General features: G+C 38.2%; 1 protein-coding gene across 11 annotated transcripts in view; it reads right to left on the reverse strand.

The window, feature by feature from the left end:
- CPEB2 (cytoplasmic polyadenylation element binding protein 2) overlaps nucleotides 1-13,991 on the reverse strand; it is a 72,689-nt gene that overhangs the window by 2,280 nt on the left and 56,418 nt on the right. For 6 of the 11 annotated variants that reach the window (XM_045474527.1, XM_045474525.1, XM_045474519.1 and 3 more), the window contains 4 exons: nucleotides 10,476-10,594; nucleotides 10,052-10,166; nucleotides 7,413-7,594; nucleotides 1-1,773 (listed from right to left, as the gene is read on the reverse strand). The exon at nucleotides 1-1,773 is cut by the window's left edge and continues 2,280 nt beyond it. In XM_045474527.1, coding sequence (XP_045330483.1) covers nucleotides 1,546-1,773; nucleotides 7,413-7,594; nucleotides 10,052-10,166; nucleotides 10,476-10,594 — 644 coding nt within the window. In that variant the 3' untranslated portion in view covers nucleotides 1-1,545. Of the gene's footprint in view, nucleotides 1,774-7,412; nucleotides 7,595-10,051; nucleotides 10,167-10,475; nucleotides 10,595-11,728; nucleotides 11,786-13,991 lie in introns of all 11 variants that reach the window. The other 5 variants (XM_045474522.1, XM_045474521.1, XM_045474517.1 and 2 more) reach the window with 1 other exon arrangement.

Consider the following 13,991-nt stretch of genomic DNA (forward strand, 5'->3'; position numbering starts at 1 on the left):
AAAACAAAACAAAACAAAACAAAACTGCAAGCAAAGTCATTACCAAAATTCCTTCATCAAAATCTAAAAAAAAGCAATTCTTAACCATTAAGAACAACAATGTTCCATGCAACAGTGACCCCAGTTTAGACAGAAGACCCCAATATACATAGGTCAAACGTGTAAGCAAGTTTAAGCCAGATTTCACCATTGTCTTTAAGGTAAAATTAAATTTTATGCAACTAGCCATCTGTATATTTCCCCATCTCCATTTTGACTTTACTTAGGTTTACTAAAGTTTTGCACTCTTCTATAAAGTTCATTTGTTTAATATGGGCTTCCTGTGGGTCTTACATTTGGTGACTGGTTAGCAGTGTGCTGGCCATCTTTGGTTTATAAAGGATGTCTTAACCATGAACTATCAAAGGGGCTAAAATCAACCTTCTTTAAAATTCTAGTATTTTTCTTCTCTCAATCTTTTACCTATACTATTATCACTGCACATGAATTAGAACCGCACATCACAAAATTGCACAGGGATTACAAATATTACATCCAGTCTGCATAAAATCGAATTCCACTACCGACCAGATCACAAAATGGCTGCACTCTCTAATCTAAAACTAATTTGCATATTGTACACATGTAGGACAATTTTTTTAACTTGAAGTCACAATAATGCATGCAAGTTTGCTTTTTTTAAACAAATTTTATAATTTGTTCATGCTACCTAGATTCAAGAGAGCTTTTTTGAACATTTGCAATACCTCACCTCTCGTTAGTTAATAACTCTAGTGCATGCATAAGGTGTATACAGGTAAGTAAACATGCATTTTTTTTTTTTTCACATTCTAAAACTATGGCAGTTTAGGCCATATTGTGCTGCCTGCATTTTATCTGCAATGCAGTGTCTCTAACGTTTTCAATCCCGTATTAATAGGTGGCATTTACACATAACACCTATATAGCAGCAAAGCTAATACAGCTTGTGATTAAAAATGTTTAAAAATAGCTAATAAATCAGATTATCTTGAGGTATTATTTCTTGCAAGTCAAAATGGAGAGCAAAAAAACCAACCCTAATTTTTAGTTTATGTATACACTGAAAATAGCAACAATAAAAATAAGCATTTGTAGCAGACATATTCCATCTCCACTATTATTTTGCTACCTTTGGTAAATTACTGGGGCAGATCTTGAAGTTAAAAACCCACGTTTAGAAATAAGTGCACGCTTCACCCACTATATAGCAGCAGACTGTTTGCCCCTACGCAAAACATTCTCATATCTAATTTTAACTTTACATATAAAAATAACTTGGAGAAAATACAAAAAAACATTTTATTTTAACATGAAAATATCACAAAAATTAGTAAGCCTGAGATGTAGGGTTTTGGTGAAAAACAAGAGGCTTGTAGTGTTTTGGCTGCTGATAAAGATGCATGTACTGGTAGCTGGGGGGAAAGCAGAAGAATGCACTTATTTCTTCCGCGTGTCGCGTCTTCAGACACAGTAAGCCACATGCACCCTTTCTTTCCGTGTCACACGGAGGCCGGTGTGCTAGTCTCAGTTCCAGCGGAAGTGGATCTGACGTGGGCGATCAGCACCTTCCTTTACCAATGGCTTATGGAACTCACGTCCTGCGCGAGAGTGGATATTTGCCCAACAAAACTCACAGTAATACTGCAGGCAAGTGACATTGGCACAGAAAAAGGGAGCAAATTTTCCACCGCAGCGCGCGCCCTGGCATTCATCACACATCTGGTCATCTAGCACATATGGCTTCACCTCCACCTGGAACGAGAGGGCAAAAGAGGTCTCACGAAGGCTGCTTCAGAAACCGCTTTAGCGAATTTAAAATGTTCAGTGTTCTCAAGAACAGGACCCGCATTTAACCTCGAGGAAGTAGGCAGCTTCCCAGGGAAAGCGCTTTCCCATGTAGTAGGTAAATACAAAGCGAAACAAAACCAACAACAGTGCGGTCACTCTGTTCTTGCACTAATCATCTTTTTACAAGACGTTTCATGTTCATAAATGACCACGTGATTAAACGAGCACTTGGTTTTAGTTTGGGTAACTTTATTTTATTTTGATGTTTTCTTCAGAGGACTATAAACTGACTGAGTGGTGTTTACTATGTTTTTCAAAGACAGCTAATCCTGTAAATCTAACATTCTACCCTCACCTTTGGTGAAGTGCCATCTTTAAAAGTGTGTTAATATTTTGGTGGGGGCGGTGACTGTGAGAAAGAGAAGGGCATGGAGACGAGTGGTTTTCGCACCTTCCCCTTCATTCCGATACCACCCGAGAGCCGGCCCAACCCCACGGCCACCGGGCAGCGCAGCACTTCCGTCTGTACCCTGCTGGTGCCTCCTTGGCACACACGCAGACCAGAACTGTGGATAATCTCGTTACGGGCGTGTCTAGACGTCAGTGAGTTTCTAAGATATAAAATCAAAGGCCCACTGAGAAGGCCTGACTCAGGAGACGACCTCAGACTCTACTCAGCTCGGGGCGCTATGTCTCTTAAAGCTCAGTTTCCAGGTCTGTCAAGTGAGAATACTAGAACCTGCTTCGCAGAGTTGTGAGGATTAGATTATGCAGGTAAAAAAGCATTCAGGACAGAGCCTGGCACGCAGCAGACCCTGTACGCCAGTGCTGCCTGCTAGAATAACCTTCCCAGTGGAGGGCTACCGTCTTCATCTGGACGGTGCCCGGCAGCCTTAGACCTCAGCCTTTTCTGGGGACGGGAGGGGAAAACTGAGTGTTTAAGTGGCTTGGTTAGAGGTAAAGTAGTGCTTGCCCAAGGTATAAAATAACAACCCAACAATTTCTATTCTGAACGTATGAATACTTGCATGTATGCAGAAAATGAATATGTAAGCATATTTTCTTTATGTAAAACAATTTTTTTCAATGTTTATTAATTCTTGAGTGAGAGACAGAGTGCAAGCAGGGGAGGGGCAGAGAGAGAGGGAGACACAGAATTGGAAGCAGGTTCCAGGCTCTGAGCTGTCATTACAGAGCTGGACGTGAGGCTCGAACTCATGAACCGGCTTATGACCTGAGCCGAAGTCGGACACTTAACCGACTGAGCCACCGAGGCGCCCCTAGTATCTTCTTTTTAAAAAAATGTTTGAGATAGGGACTGTGTGTGCACACACACGTGTGAATGGGGGAGGGGCAGAGAAACAGAGAGAGAATCCCAAGCAGGCTCTGTGTTGTCAGTGCAGAGTCCAATGTGGGGCTCAGTCCCATGAACTGAGATCATGACCTGAGCTGAACCAAGAGTCGGACGCTTAACCGACTGAGCCACCCAGATACCCCTATAAGGGTATTTTCTGAAGCATTATTTGTAACAACAGCAACAACAAACAGGAAAAAAATCTAAAAGTTGATGACAAGAACTGTAAAACATCTGAAAGAAAGGTAATGGAATTAAGTTGTTTATATCTGCATTTCATGGAGTAGGGCTGGATAAACATATTTTATGTACATTGAACATTTTGCTTTTCTGCACTGTCTGTATCTTTTGCATATCTTCCTGCTGGAGGGTTTTTTTTTTTTTTTTTTTTAGTAATTACTCATTGCCAGTTAAAGATTTTAAACCTTTTTTCCATTGGCCTTTGGTTTTTAAAAAGATCTTTGACACTAATTTAAAAATTTTTATGCTCAATCTTTATGTTTCAACTTGTTTCCTTTATGAATTCTATCTTGATTGCCAGGCTGCCATTTTTGATTCATTATCATCATTATAATATTTTTATGTGTATATAGTTATAACACTATTATTATACGATATAATATTATAACTATAATTAAATTATCAAAGAATATCTCAAAGTAGCAAGAGACTTACTGGATTTCATTTTACTAGATGATAAACAAAATGGGCACAGGGAAAGCATCTGCTCACTTCTTAGTTCCCAGAACCTAGCAGAATCTCTAGCACAAAGTAGAAACTATATTTGAGTAAATGTGGTACACTTATGTGTGCTAAGTTTCTTTCTCATGATATTATCTCTTGCTTTTACCATAAGATTTTAAGCTAATTAAAGACAGAGTATCTGTGTGGTTTACTTCATTTCCATAATACCTCATAAAATGCCTGGTGCTCAGGAGTTACTTAATGTAAAACTGCTGAATAAAATATGAAAATGCAATGATTTCAGTTATTTATGTTTTAAAATTCTAGATATTATTTCATGAAGCCAATCTACTCACTTTCAAAATCACAGACTTCAAAAATAGAAAATTTGATTTCAAATTTATGATTTTGGAGTATAATCAAACCTTATTTTTGACTAATAATCTCTAAAAATTAATCTCTGGCATATGTGAGAAGGAGTCTGAGTTTCATCAGTTCTGTACCTATTTTTATTTTCTATTATGATGCTTTTCCTTATTTTACTTCAGAAGAACCTATCTGTAATACTTTGTCATAACTAATGAAATAATATTTAGTTATCCACCTTGAGGCATAATACAACTCCCTTCAGTAAGTACCAGAAGGCACAGTGAATGATATTACTCATGGAGTAATATACAAAAATTATAATGAATTACACCTTTGTGGTGACTGTGTTTCCTAGCAATTGAGGAGATAGGCATTAAACCCCGATGTGCTCCTAAGCCAAAAAAGTAGCCTGAATAAACTTTCATTTTCTGAATAAACAATTTTAATCTTCTCCAAATCTTTGGGTTATCAGTTATAAATGTAAAATTAATCTGTTTTTATGGTTTCATAACTATATTCATAGTAGAGACATGAAAGGCATAAAGGTTAATGGTTTAATATATTTTTTTTATAAATAATACAGGTGACTTATAAAAGTCTTAAGGCTCAAATTCTTTTTTTTTTTTTTAATTTTTTTTTTTTTTCAACGTTTATTTATTTTGGGGACAGAGAGAGACAGAGCATGAACGGGGGAGGGGCAGAGAGAGAGGGAGACACAGAATCGGAAACAGGCTCCAGGCTCTGAGCCATCAGCCCAGAGCCCGACACGGGGCTCGAACTCACGGACCGCGAGATCGTGACCTGGCTGAAGTCGGACGCTTAACCGACTGCGCCACCCAGGCGCCCCTTTTTTTTTTTTTAAAGATTTAATTTTTTAAATACTCTCTACACCCAATGTTGAGTTCTCACAACCTGAGATTAAGAGTCGCATGCTCTACTTACTGAGTCAGCCACGCACCCCTCAAATTCTTTCAAAAAGAATTCAAAATATACTTTAGTAACACATACCTTAAAAAATAGACATTTCATCCTTTTTAAGATGGCATGTATGTGTTTTCAGTTGCTCTTTAAAAATCAATACTCTTCCCCAAATAATTGATCCTTCACTATCATTTTGGAAACAAAGAAAGATGAGGTTTGACCCTCCACCAATTTTCCCTGTGCTTCTGCATGTTAAGTAACTACAATTACATACAATGTAAGTAACTTCCTCAGTCAATAGGCCCGCTTCTCCGCAAAAGTCAAAGTTAGACTAGATAGGTGGTCTCAAGCACCGATGCACACTGGAATCACTTGGTAGCTTTATAAATTCCTGCTGCCCCCACCAATTACAACAGAATTGGGGTGGAGGGAGGACCCAGATGCCAAGATTTTTCTAAATTCCCAGGGGACTTTAACGTGCAGCTGAGGGTGAAAACCACTGGGTTAGAGGGACTCCAGTTCAACCAATTTTTGTGCATGTTGGAATTAAAACAGAGACCCTCCACTTATTTATTTTTTTGCAACATTTTAAGTAACAGTGCAAAAAAACAAACCAAACCAAAAACCTCTGCATGTATGAACTGAAACTATGCTGTACTTTTTTTTTTTTTCTTCTAAATGGTAATTTAGAAATTGGTAATTGGTAATTAAATTGATGACTACCTTTAGAGTCCATGGTCTAGTCAATCCATATTCCTTAACCAGCTCCCCTGCCTCCAAAATAGTCTTTTTATATACAGACAGCTTTGGAGAAGAAACTTCAAGACACTGTTACACTGGGATAATAAATATGCACTCAAGTTATATCTACTACTTTGGACATAAAAGTTAATTTATCTCATATTCTTAGTGTACCTCATCTGTACTACAAAGCAACCATGATTGTTTAGGAATACCGCTTAGCTATATATAGGAACTATGAATAGATTTTAGTATGAAACACATTTGTAACTGAACAATTGAGTTTCAGTCACTCCTTTCCCCTATTTTGGATGGTAATCAGTGCTATCACTTAGCAATTATTCAATGGGCTGGCTGTTAGTTAACATTCATAGGACCTCCTATAAAGTTCTTATTATGATGACCTAAACAATGCTATTAAAGAGTGAATGTTTTAAAGTTTAGGAGAAGCTTTTTAAAGTTTATTTATTTTGAGAGAGAGAGAGAGAGAGAGAGAGAGAGAGAGAGAGAGAGAATATCCCAAGCAGGCTCTGCACTGTCAGCGAAGAACTCAGCTAGAACCAATGAACCGTGAAATCAAGACCTGAGGTGAAATCAGGAGTCAGACGCTTATTAGGACTGAGACACCTGGGCGCCCCTGGGATAATTATTTTGTAGGTTTAGTTTATTTGTAGGTTTATTATTGTGTATATTAAGGGAAATACACAGAGTGTATTTTTATTTTAAATTTTATGATAAATAAAAAATAAAAACACTTAAATAACACTCAGTGCCAAACTCTAAGTGCTCCTGCCTCTGTGAACTCACTTAATCCTCAAAATAACTGTGAAAGAGATACGATGATACCAATAGTGCTTTCTATCTGATAAGTGAGGGAAAGAAGGCACACTGAGGGTTAATTTCTTGAGGATTACAGAGCACACGGTAGAAACCGGAACCCGGGCAGTCTGGCTTCAGGGTACAAGCTCTTAAAACAAGCTCTGCCTCCATGGTAAGAAGGATATTAAGACTTCACTGGTGGATAAAAAACAAAAAACAAAAACAAAAACAACAACAAAACTTGACATGCTTTTACAATGACATTTATATTTCGAATATTGTATCTGAAGTTCAAAGTATGTTCAATAATTTTACATTTCAGGGATATATTAAAAAAAATTTTTAATGTTTATTTTTGAGAGAGAGAGAGAGACAGAGACAGAGAGAAAAAGAGAGAGACAGAGCATGACCAGGGAAGGGGCAAAGAGAGAGAGGGAGACAGAATCCGAAGCAGGCTCCAGGCTGTAAGCACAGAGCCTGATGCAGGCTCAAACCCCTGAACTGTGAGATCATGACCTGAGCCGAAGTCAGACGCTTAACTGACTGAGCCACCCAGGCACTGCAGGGATATTTTGATATAATACTCTTTTAACTCTAAGAGTTAAAAAAAAAAAAAAAAAAAAAAAAAAGTATAAAAAAATAAAGTGTTTGAATTGTATTACTGACTCAGCACATTAGAGGATGTTGTCAAATGATTTCCCAATAGGTAACTTACGCGTTTATCAATATCCCCATGCTGAAGCTGAACGAACCGAGCACTGATGGCAGCAATATAGCTCTGCTGATTGGAGAAAGCAACTCGACCAGCACCTTTTGGGTATTTTAGCTCAGGATCTGTATCGATTCCTGCATAACAAACTCCACCATACAGCCGGTCCATGATCATAGCAAGTTCCACTTGAAAAGAAAAAGAAGTTCCCATCAAAGATGAGACAACACAGTATCAAAAATATTTAAGTCTTTCTTAAAAAGGAAAAGTCAACAGGATAGTTTCATGCTGTTTTCTAAATCCAATCCTTTCACCTGCATACTGGACCCAACCTGCTATCACTACAGAGTCACCTGGCAATTCTCTTCTCTCCTTAGTGTATCACCAGTTTTTCATCTATACTGGCTTATTCCCCATCTTAAAAAAAAAAAAAAAAAAAAAAAATCTCTTAACTCTATTTTTCTCCCTCTCAGTGACTGCTTAATTTCTATGTTCCCCGTTATAGCCAAATTACTAATTTTTTTTTCTTATACTACCCAATCCTTGTCTTCCCATTCCTCGTTCAACCCTTTATAGCTTGACTTTCACCCTATGACTCCATTTTAATTTCTCATGCCATTGCCGAACACAATGGTCAATCAGCAGCACTGAACCTAGTTAATCTCTTCCTTTTCCTTGAAATACTTTCTCCATCTGGCTTCCAAGACACATTATTCCACTAATTTTCCTATGACCTCACTGTAATTCCTTCTTAGTCTTTCTTGCTGGTTCTTCCTCCACTCCTTGACTTTTCAATGTCAGAGTACCATAAGTTCCAGTGTGTGGGTTCCTCTCTACACTTGTGGCTTTGGTGGCTTCATCCCATGTCATGGCTTTAAATACCATCTAATTGTTTCCAGCTCCTAAATTCCTGTCTCCAGCCCAGGCCTCTTCTCTGGACTCCAAACTCATCTATGCAATGATGGACATTGCATATTGACATTTAACAGACCTTATCACATAGTATGTTCAAAATGGCACTCCTAATATTCCATCGTCCCATTAAATCTGCTCTAATGAGGTTTTGCTGACTCAGTTGGTAACTAATATGAAAGATGAAGCTGCCAAGAGCCTTGGTTTCATCATATTTTCTTTTTCCCCCCACTGTACATGCAATCCTATGAACCTGATTTTCAAGACATATCTAAAATCCAATCTCCCATCCTGTTCCAAGCTATTATTATTTTTCCTCTGGATTGTGGCAATAGCCTTATCTCTTTGCTTTTGATTTACAGTCAAAACAGCAGCAGGGCCCCTCAAAATTTATTTTCAAAACAGTAGCGCAAGAGGGATTCTTTTAAAGAAGATACCAGATACAAATGGCTGAACTGAAATTTCTACTTAGCTCTACAGGGTACCAGAAACTTGCCTTCAAAACCAAGACCATAATCTTCCTTCTTAGGGTCCTTTATCTCACTATCTATGTAGTAGCTGAAGACTGAAAGCTGAAAGTCAGTCTTTGTGTTTACCTCACAAATGAACAGGAACATGCATTCATTCTGCTCTCTCACCACTGCCACCTCCAATCCAAGCTCCCATTATCTGTCTCCTGTCCCGCAAAGATAGGCTCCTAACATGGTCTACCTGTATCTACTCCCAACTCAGCTGCCCCCTAAATGTGTGGTTAGCTACACTTATCTAAAACTCTTCACTGTTTTCCCTTGGCTTTGAGGGTAAATGCCTAATCAGCTTATTAAACTTATATGACCTGACTCTCATTCACATTTTCAATGCCTTTTTGTGCCTTTCCGCTCCCTCCTTATACCCCTAGTCACCCACTCTGGCCTTCTTTCAGTTCCTCTAACACATTCTGCTTCCCTCCACTAACAATCTTTGAACATGCTGTTCCCTTTGTGTGAAACACAGTTCTCAAAACCCTTCTGCCACCCCAACTCTTCTCCTTCTGTTCTTGTAGGTCAGCTAAAATTCAAGTGTGTCTTAAAGATCAGATGGCACCACATTCCTGGGCTATATGCTCTTTTATTCTCTGTGGTCTTTCTTTGTAGCAGTTATGTTCTAGAAGTATTTACATGTATGAATGGTTCTTTTAACATGCATCTCCTATACTGGAAGAGGATGTTTTCCAGTGGTGGAAGGCACTGACACACTCACAGGCACACGGAATCACAGAACATGCTTGCACAGTGGGTATTTAGGTCTATAAATTATGTTCCTATATGGCATCGTCTGGTAAATGGTTCCTGGTTATTGATGAGCAGAAATTTATTACTTATCAAAGCACTATTTAAAAAAAATCCCGTATTTCTTCTTCAGATATCTGAATCAACCCACATAAAACAAATACAGCCCAAATCCTTCTATCTTAGAGAATTATACTTAAGAAGTCAGAAGTATTTGGATTCTGCTTACAGAGTCTGCTTGGAGTTAACTATTATAATATTGATAGATGAATGTCCACTTCTCCAGTGACTCGATGGTTTCAAGAATGCTTCTCAGGATTCTGTAGTGAACAACTACTGGAACATGAGGAATCTGCCCCTGCCCACCCAATAGGCACAGGCACATAACAGCTCCCAGATGTTTACTGAATTAATATTTAATTTTTTTTTTTTTAAAGAAGCCACATTTGTTAACATTCTACTTACCAGCCCTTAATGGCCTAGGAACACCTCCAACAAAAATTGTTTTTCGAGGATCCAAAGGCTGAGAACCATCCATCACAAAATCACTGTCACTTAAATTCCAAGGGCGGATCTGAACCTATGAAGAAAATTACATTACTGCAATGGGTCTTATTCCCTTGATAGCTTATGCTGCTTTGTGCCAATTAACAGTGGTCCTTTCAGTTTTCAAAAGTTTGGATAGTTGGATTTCAAAACAAATTATTTTTTTAACCTAGATACTGAAAATTATCCAAATTTTTAAAAACTGAACTCTTAATATGGCAGTTTAACTTTCTTTTTAATTTCTTTTTTTCTTTTTTAATTTTTTCTATCACTAACAATGGTCTCAGAACAGTTTTTGGTAAACTTGCATTTGTAGCCTAAAGTTCAAGTAGTATTTACTTACTGGTTTGTCCTTGATGGTGGGGCTGGAAACACAGAGATAGAGTTTTCCATCCTCTTCAATACAAGCATCAATTAGTGCCTGAACTGAGCTCTCTTCTTGAAAGAGAAGGAATGCATAGCCTGTAATAACCATTAAAAATAAGGCAATTATGTGAAGGTAACTGATTTCACCCCAAACTTCAGTACTGTTTAGAAAATACATGCTATTAGAAAAGAAAAAAGTTAACTGTCAAATAGAACTAGAACCATTACACTTTCCAAAGGAGAACATGATTATCATCCTATGGAATACACACAAAACAGATACTCATTAATTAGCTATCTTCTATAGAGTATGTGCTATTCAATATTGTGCTAAGAGCTTTACATAAATTATGTCATATAATTCTCATAACAAGTCTAAATTACTTGCCCAAAGTCAGTCACATAAGCAAGTAGATGGTGGAGTAATTTTAAACCCGGGACAGCCCCTAAGATCTCCCATGATACTTAAAGAACTTGGCAAGGTTGGGGGGCCTGGGTGGCTCAGTCACTTAAGTGTCCAACATTGGCTCAGGTCATGATCTCACAGTTTGTGGGTTCAAGGCCCAAGTCAGGCTCTGTGCCGACAGCTCAGAGCCTGGAGCCTGCTTTGGATTTTGTGTCTCCCTCTCTCTCTGCCCATCCCCCACTTATGATCGGTCTCTCTCTCAAAAATAAATAAAACATTAAAAAATTAAAAAAGAAAAGAACTTGGCAAGATTAACACACTAACGTTAGAAGCTGAAGATTCCTATAAATGCCCTCAAGGTAAGACATGTTCTGGCGCATACTTGGGACTAGAGCATACTTGGAAAGGCCCAAGAATTTCCATGAGGAGAAGAAAAGTCCACAGCAAGACAACTTCAAAATGATACTAAGAAAACTACCTTAAGGAGGTTGGAATGAAACGGGTTCCTTCAGCGTGGGTTAGAACTTTCAAATCAAGCCTCAAGTTGGATAAGCAGCGGAACACTCCTTTCACATAGTCTGGAGACTATGTTTGGACTTTGGATCCAAGCTCTTGCTTAGTTTCTGTACCTTTGGGAAATATGCCCTTCCTCCTCTCTTTGTGATAACCAGTGGTCAATCTTTAAGCAGAATAGACTTCATTATAAAAAGAAGGTACCAAAGTTTACACTGCAAGTTCACCATTACACGATTATTCCTAGAAGCTGAGAACTAAATGACCAAAAAATACCCCTTTGCCTTGGCAAGATTTCTATGCAAACAAACCTGGAGAACTGTAATCTGGTTCCATTATGAAGAAGTCATCGAGCAGGCCATGCACATCTGTTCCATCATGCAATGAATGGTAAGTGTGAGGTCATGTTTTATGTTGAAATCTAAACACACAGCTTTATTGCTAACAATGGCTGTAATTGCCACAAAGGTCGATTGTGACACAAAAGTGCTTTATTTTAATAAAATTATAATACCTGATTGCATAAATAAAGCCATCAAACTAACCTATGCAAATAGAAACTTCCAAAGGTATGATTATACAAGATTAAAAAACACATCTTAGACCTTTTCAATTGCTAGAAATAATTTAAATATGCCTAAAAAAATAAAAAACGCATACTGGTGAAGGCTTTAATTTTGATACAAGCTAAGGATTTGAGAGTTATAACTTCTGTAATAACTGATAGGTTATACGACCAATTTACCAAAATCATATTTTAAATTTAGTATTTCTCAACGTTTATTTATTTTTGGGACAGAGAGAGACAGAGCATGAACGGGGGAGGGGCAGAGAGAGAGGGAGACACAGAATCGGAAACAGGCTCCAGGCTCTGAGCCATCAGCCCAGAGCCTGATGCGGGGCTCGAACTCACGGACCGTGAGATTGTGACCTGGCTGAAGTCGGACGCCTAACCGACTGCGCCACCCAGGCGCCCCTTAAATTTAGTATTTTTAACGTTAAGATTTGTGATACTAATTTTTGATACTAATATTTTCATTTTACTTGGTTTTAAAGTAATACTTTATATTCAGTGTTCTTAATATTGCTTAATTATTTGTGTGATTACTAGGGACGAAATGTTTTGTATCACAAAACTAATTAGGCAGCGTGGCAGGTAAATTATGATCTAGCTAAGGCAAGCCATTTAGTATTAAAATACTCTTACCAAACACATATTATACAGCGAATTGATACCCACATAGGGTGAGCCTCATTCACTGTAAAGAAAACACATGTACATGTGTGGCTCGGTATCCAAGGGCTCGTGGCACTGCCTTAATCACAAGGCAGCTTCACTAACTGGGTGCTTTCATACCAGTGTTTTCCAAACCACGGAAAATGAATTACAACAATGACCACACTGCTTGAGAGAACAAGGCTTGGGAACACTGGCCTTTGGCGATGACAATTAACTATAGTTGTACCAAAAAAACTATGATTTGCCAGTGCTACTTTTGTGAGTTTTGTGTTGTTTGCTTTCCAGTTTCAGAAAATAAACTAACCATCACCACAAAAACCACAATGACAATGACAACAAGAGCAACAAAGACAGCAACCATTGTGTTTGATTAAATTTGTGCCAACGCATCTTTCCAGGCTTCGAGTCCACCATCCTATTATATGAAAAAAACTCAGGCAAAAAATGGACACCTGTCTCCACACAAACCAATTCTCCTTCCTTTCTAAAACTATATTTCAATTCTTTCCTGGAACTCTGTTCAACTTCTTGATGTCTATCTAAATTGCACAGTACCCTTTAGATTTTGTTCAAAACTTCTCAGTGACGTCTTAACTACCTATTTCAGGTCAAAGGAATCTCTCTATTCTATGGTATTTATTGTTGTTTATATCATTTGTTAGTCAATTATCATTCTGTGAATTACCAAGAATAGAAAGATGAGTAAAGGCATAGTCCTATAGACTAAGGCAAGAACTGGATATTAATAAAATTGTCACAGATTTGTAGAATTATAAAGATCTAACATTGCAGTTGTGACCAGTGCTATGAAAGGGCTGAACAGTGCTAGGAGAACCTGAAACAGGAGGATGTGAACCGTTAGGTCGGTCCTGAAAGTTTCCTGTGAGCAACAAATATTTAAACTGAAATAAGCAGGGGGTATGTAGACAAAGACCCATGAGAAGAACCTTCGGGGAGAGACAACACCATACGTAAGGGCCCTGAGGTAGGAAAGAACAAGGCCAGTTTTTGGAACCGGAAGGCAGCCAGAAGCAACAGCGGTAGAAAAAACCAGAGAGATAGGGAGGCTGGGCAGGGCAAACGCATTTTTGCCTTTATTCTAACAATAAAAGAAACCACTGAAGGGTTTTAAGTAGAGGGTCAGGGGAATAGCACTATCAGGTGAATTTTCAGAGAGATTACTCTAGCTGTAGTGTGGGAGAAAAACTGGAGACAGCCAGAGGTATGGACAGACTAGTCACATTCCTGAAGTAGGCCACCGTAGTGGTAACTTGAGCAGGAACATCAGAAACTAACTGGCATTTTTACTGAACACTCAATAAGCTTTATAAAAG

This window comes from Leopardus geoffroyi, chromosome B1 (genome assembly GCF_018350155.1).
Source record: "Leopardus geoffroyi isolate Oge1 chromosome B1, O.geoffroyi_Oge1_pat1.0, whole genome shotgun sequence".
Lineage (NCBI taxonomy): Eukaryota > Metazoa > Chordata > Mammalia > Carnivora > Felidae > Leopardus > Leopardus geoffroyi.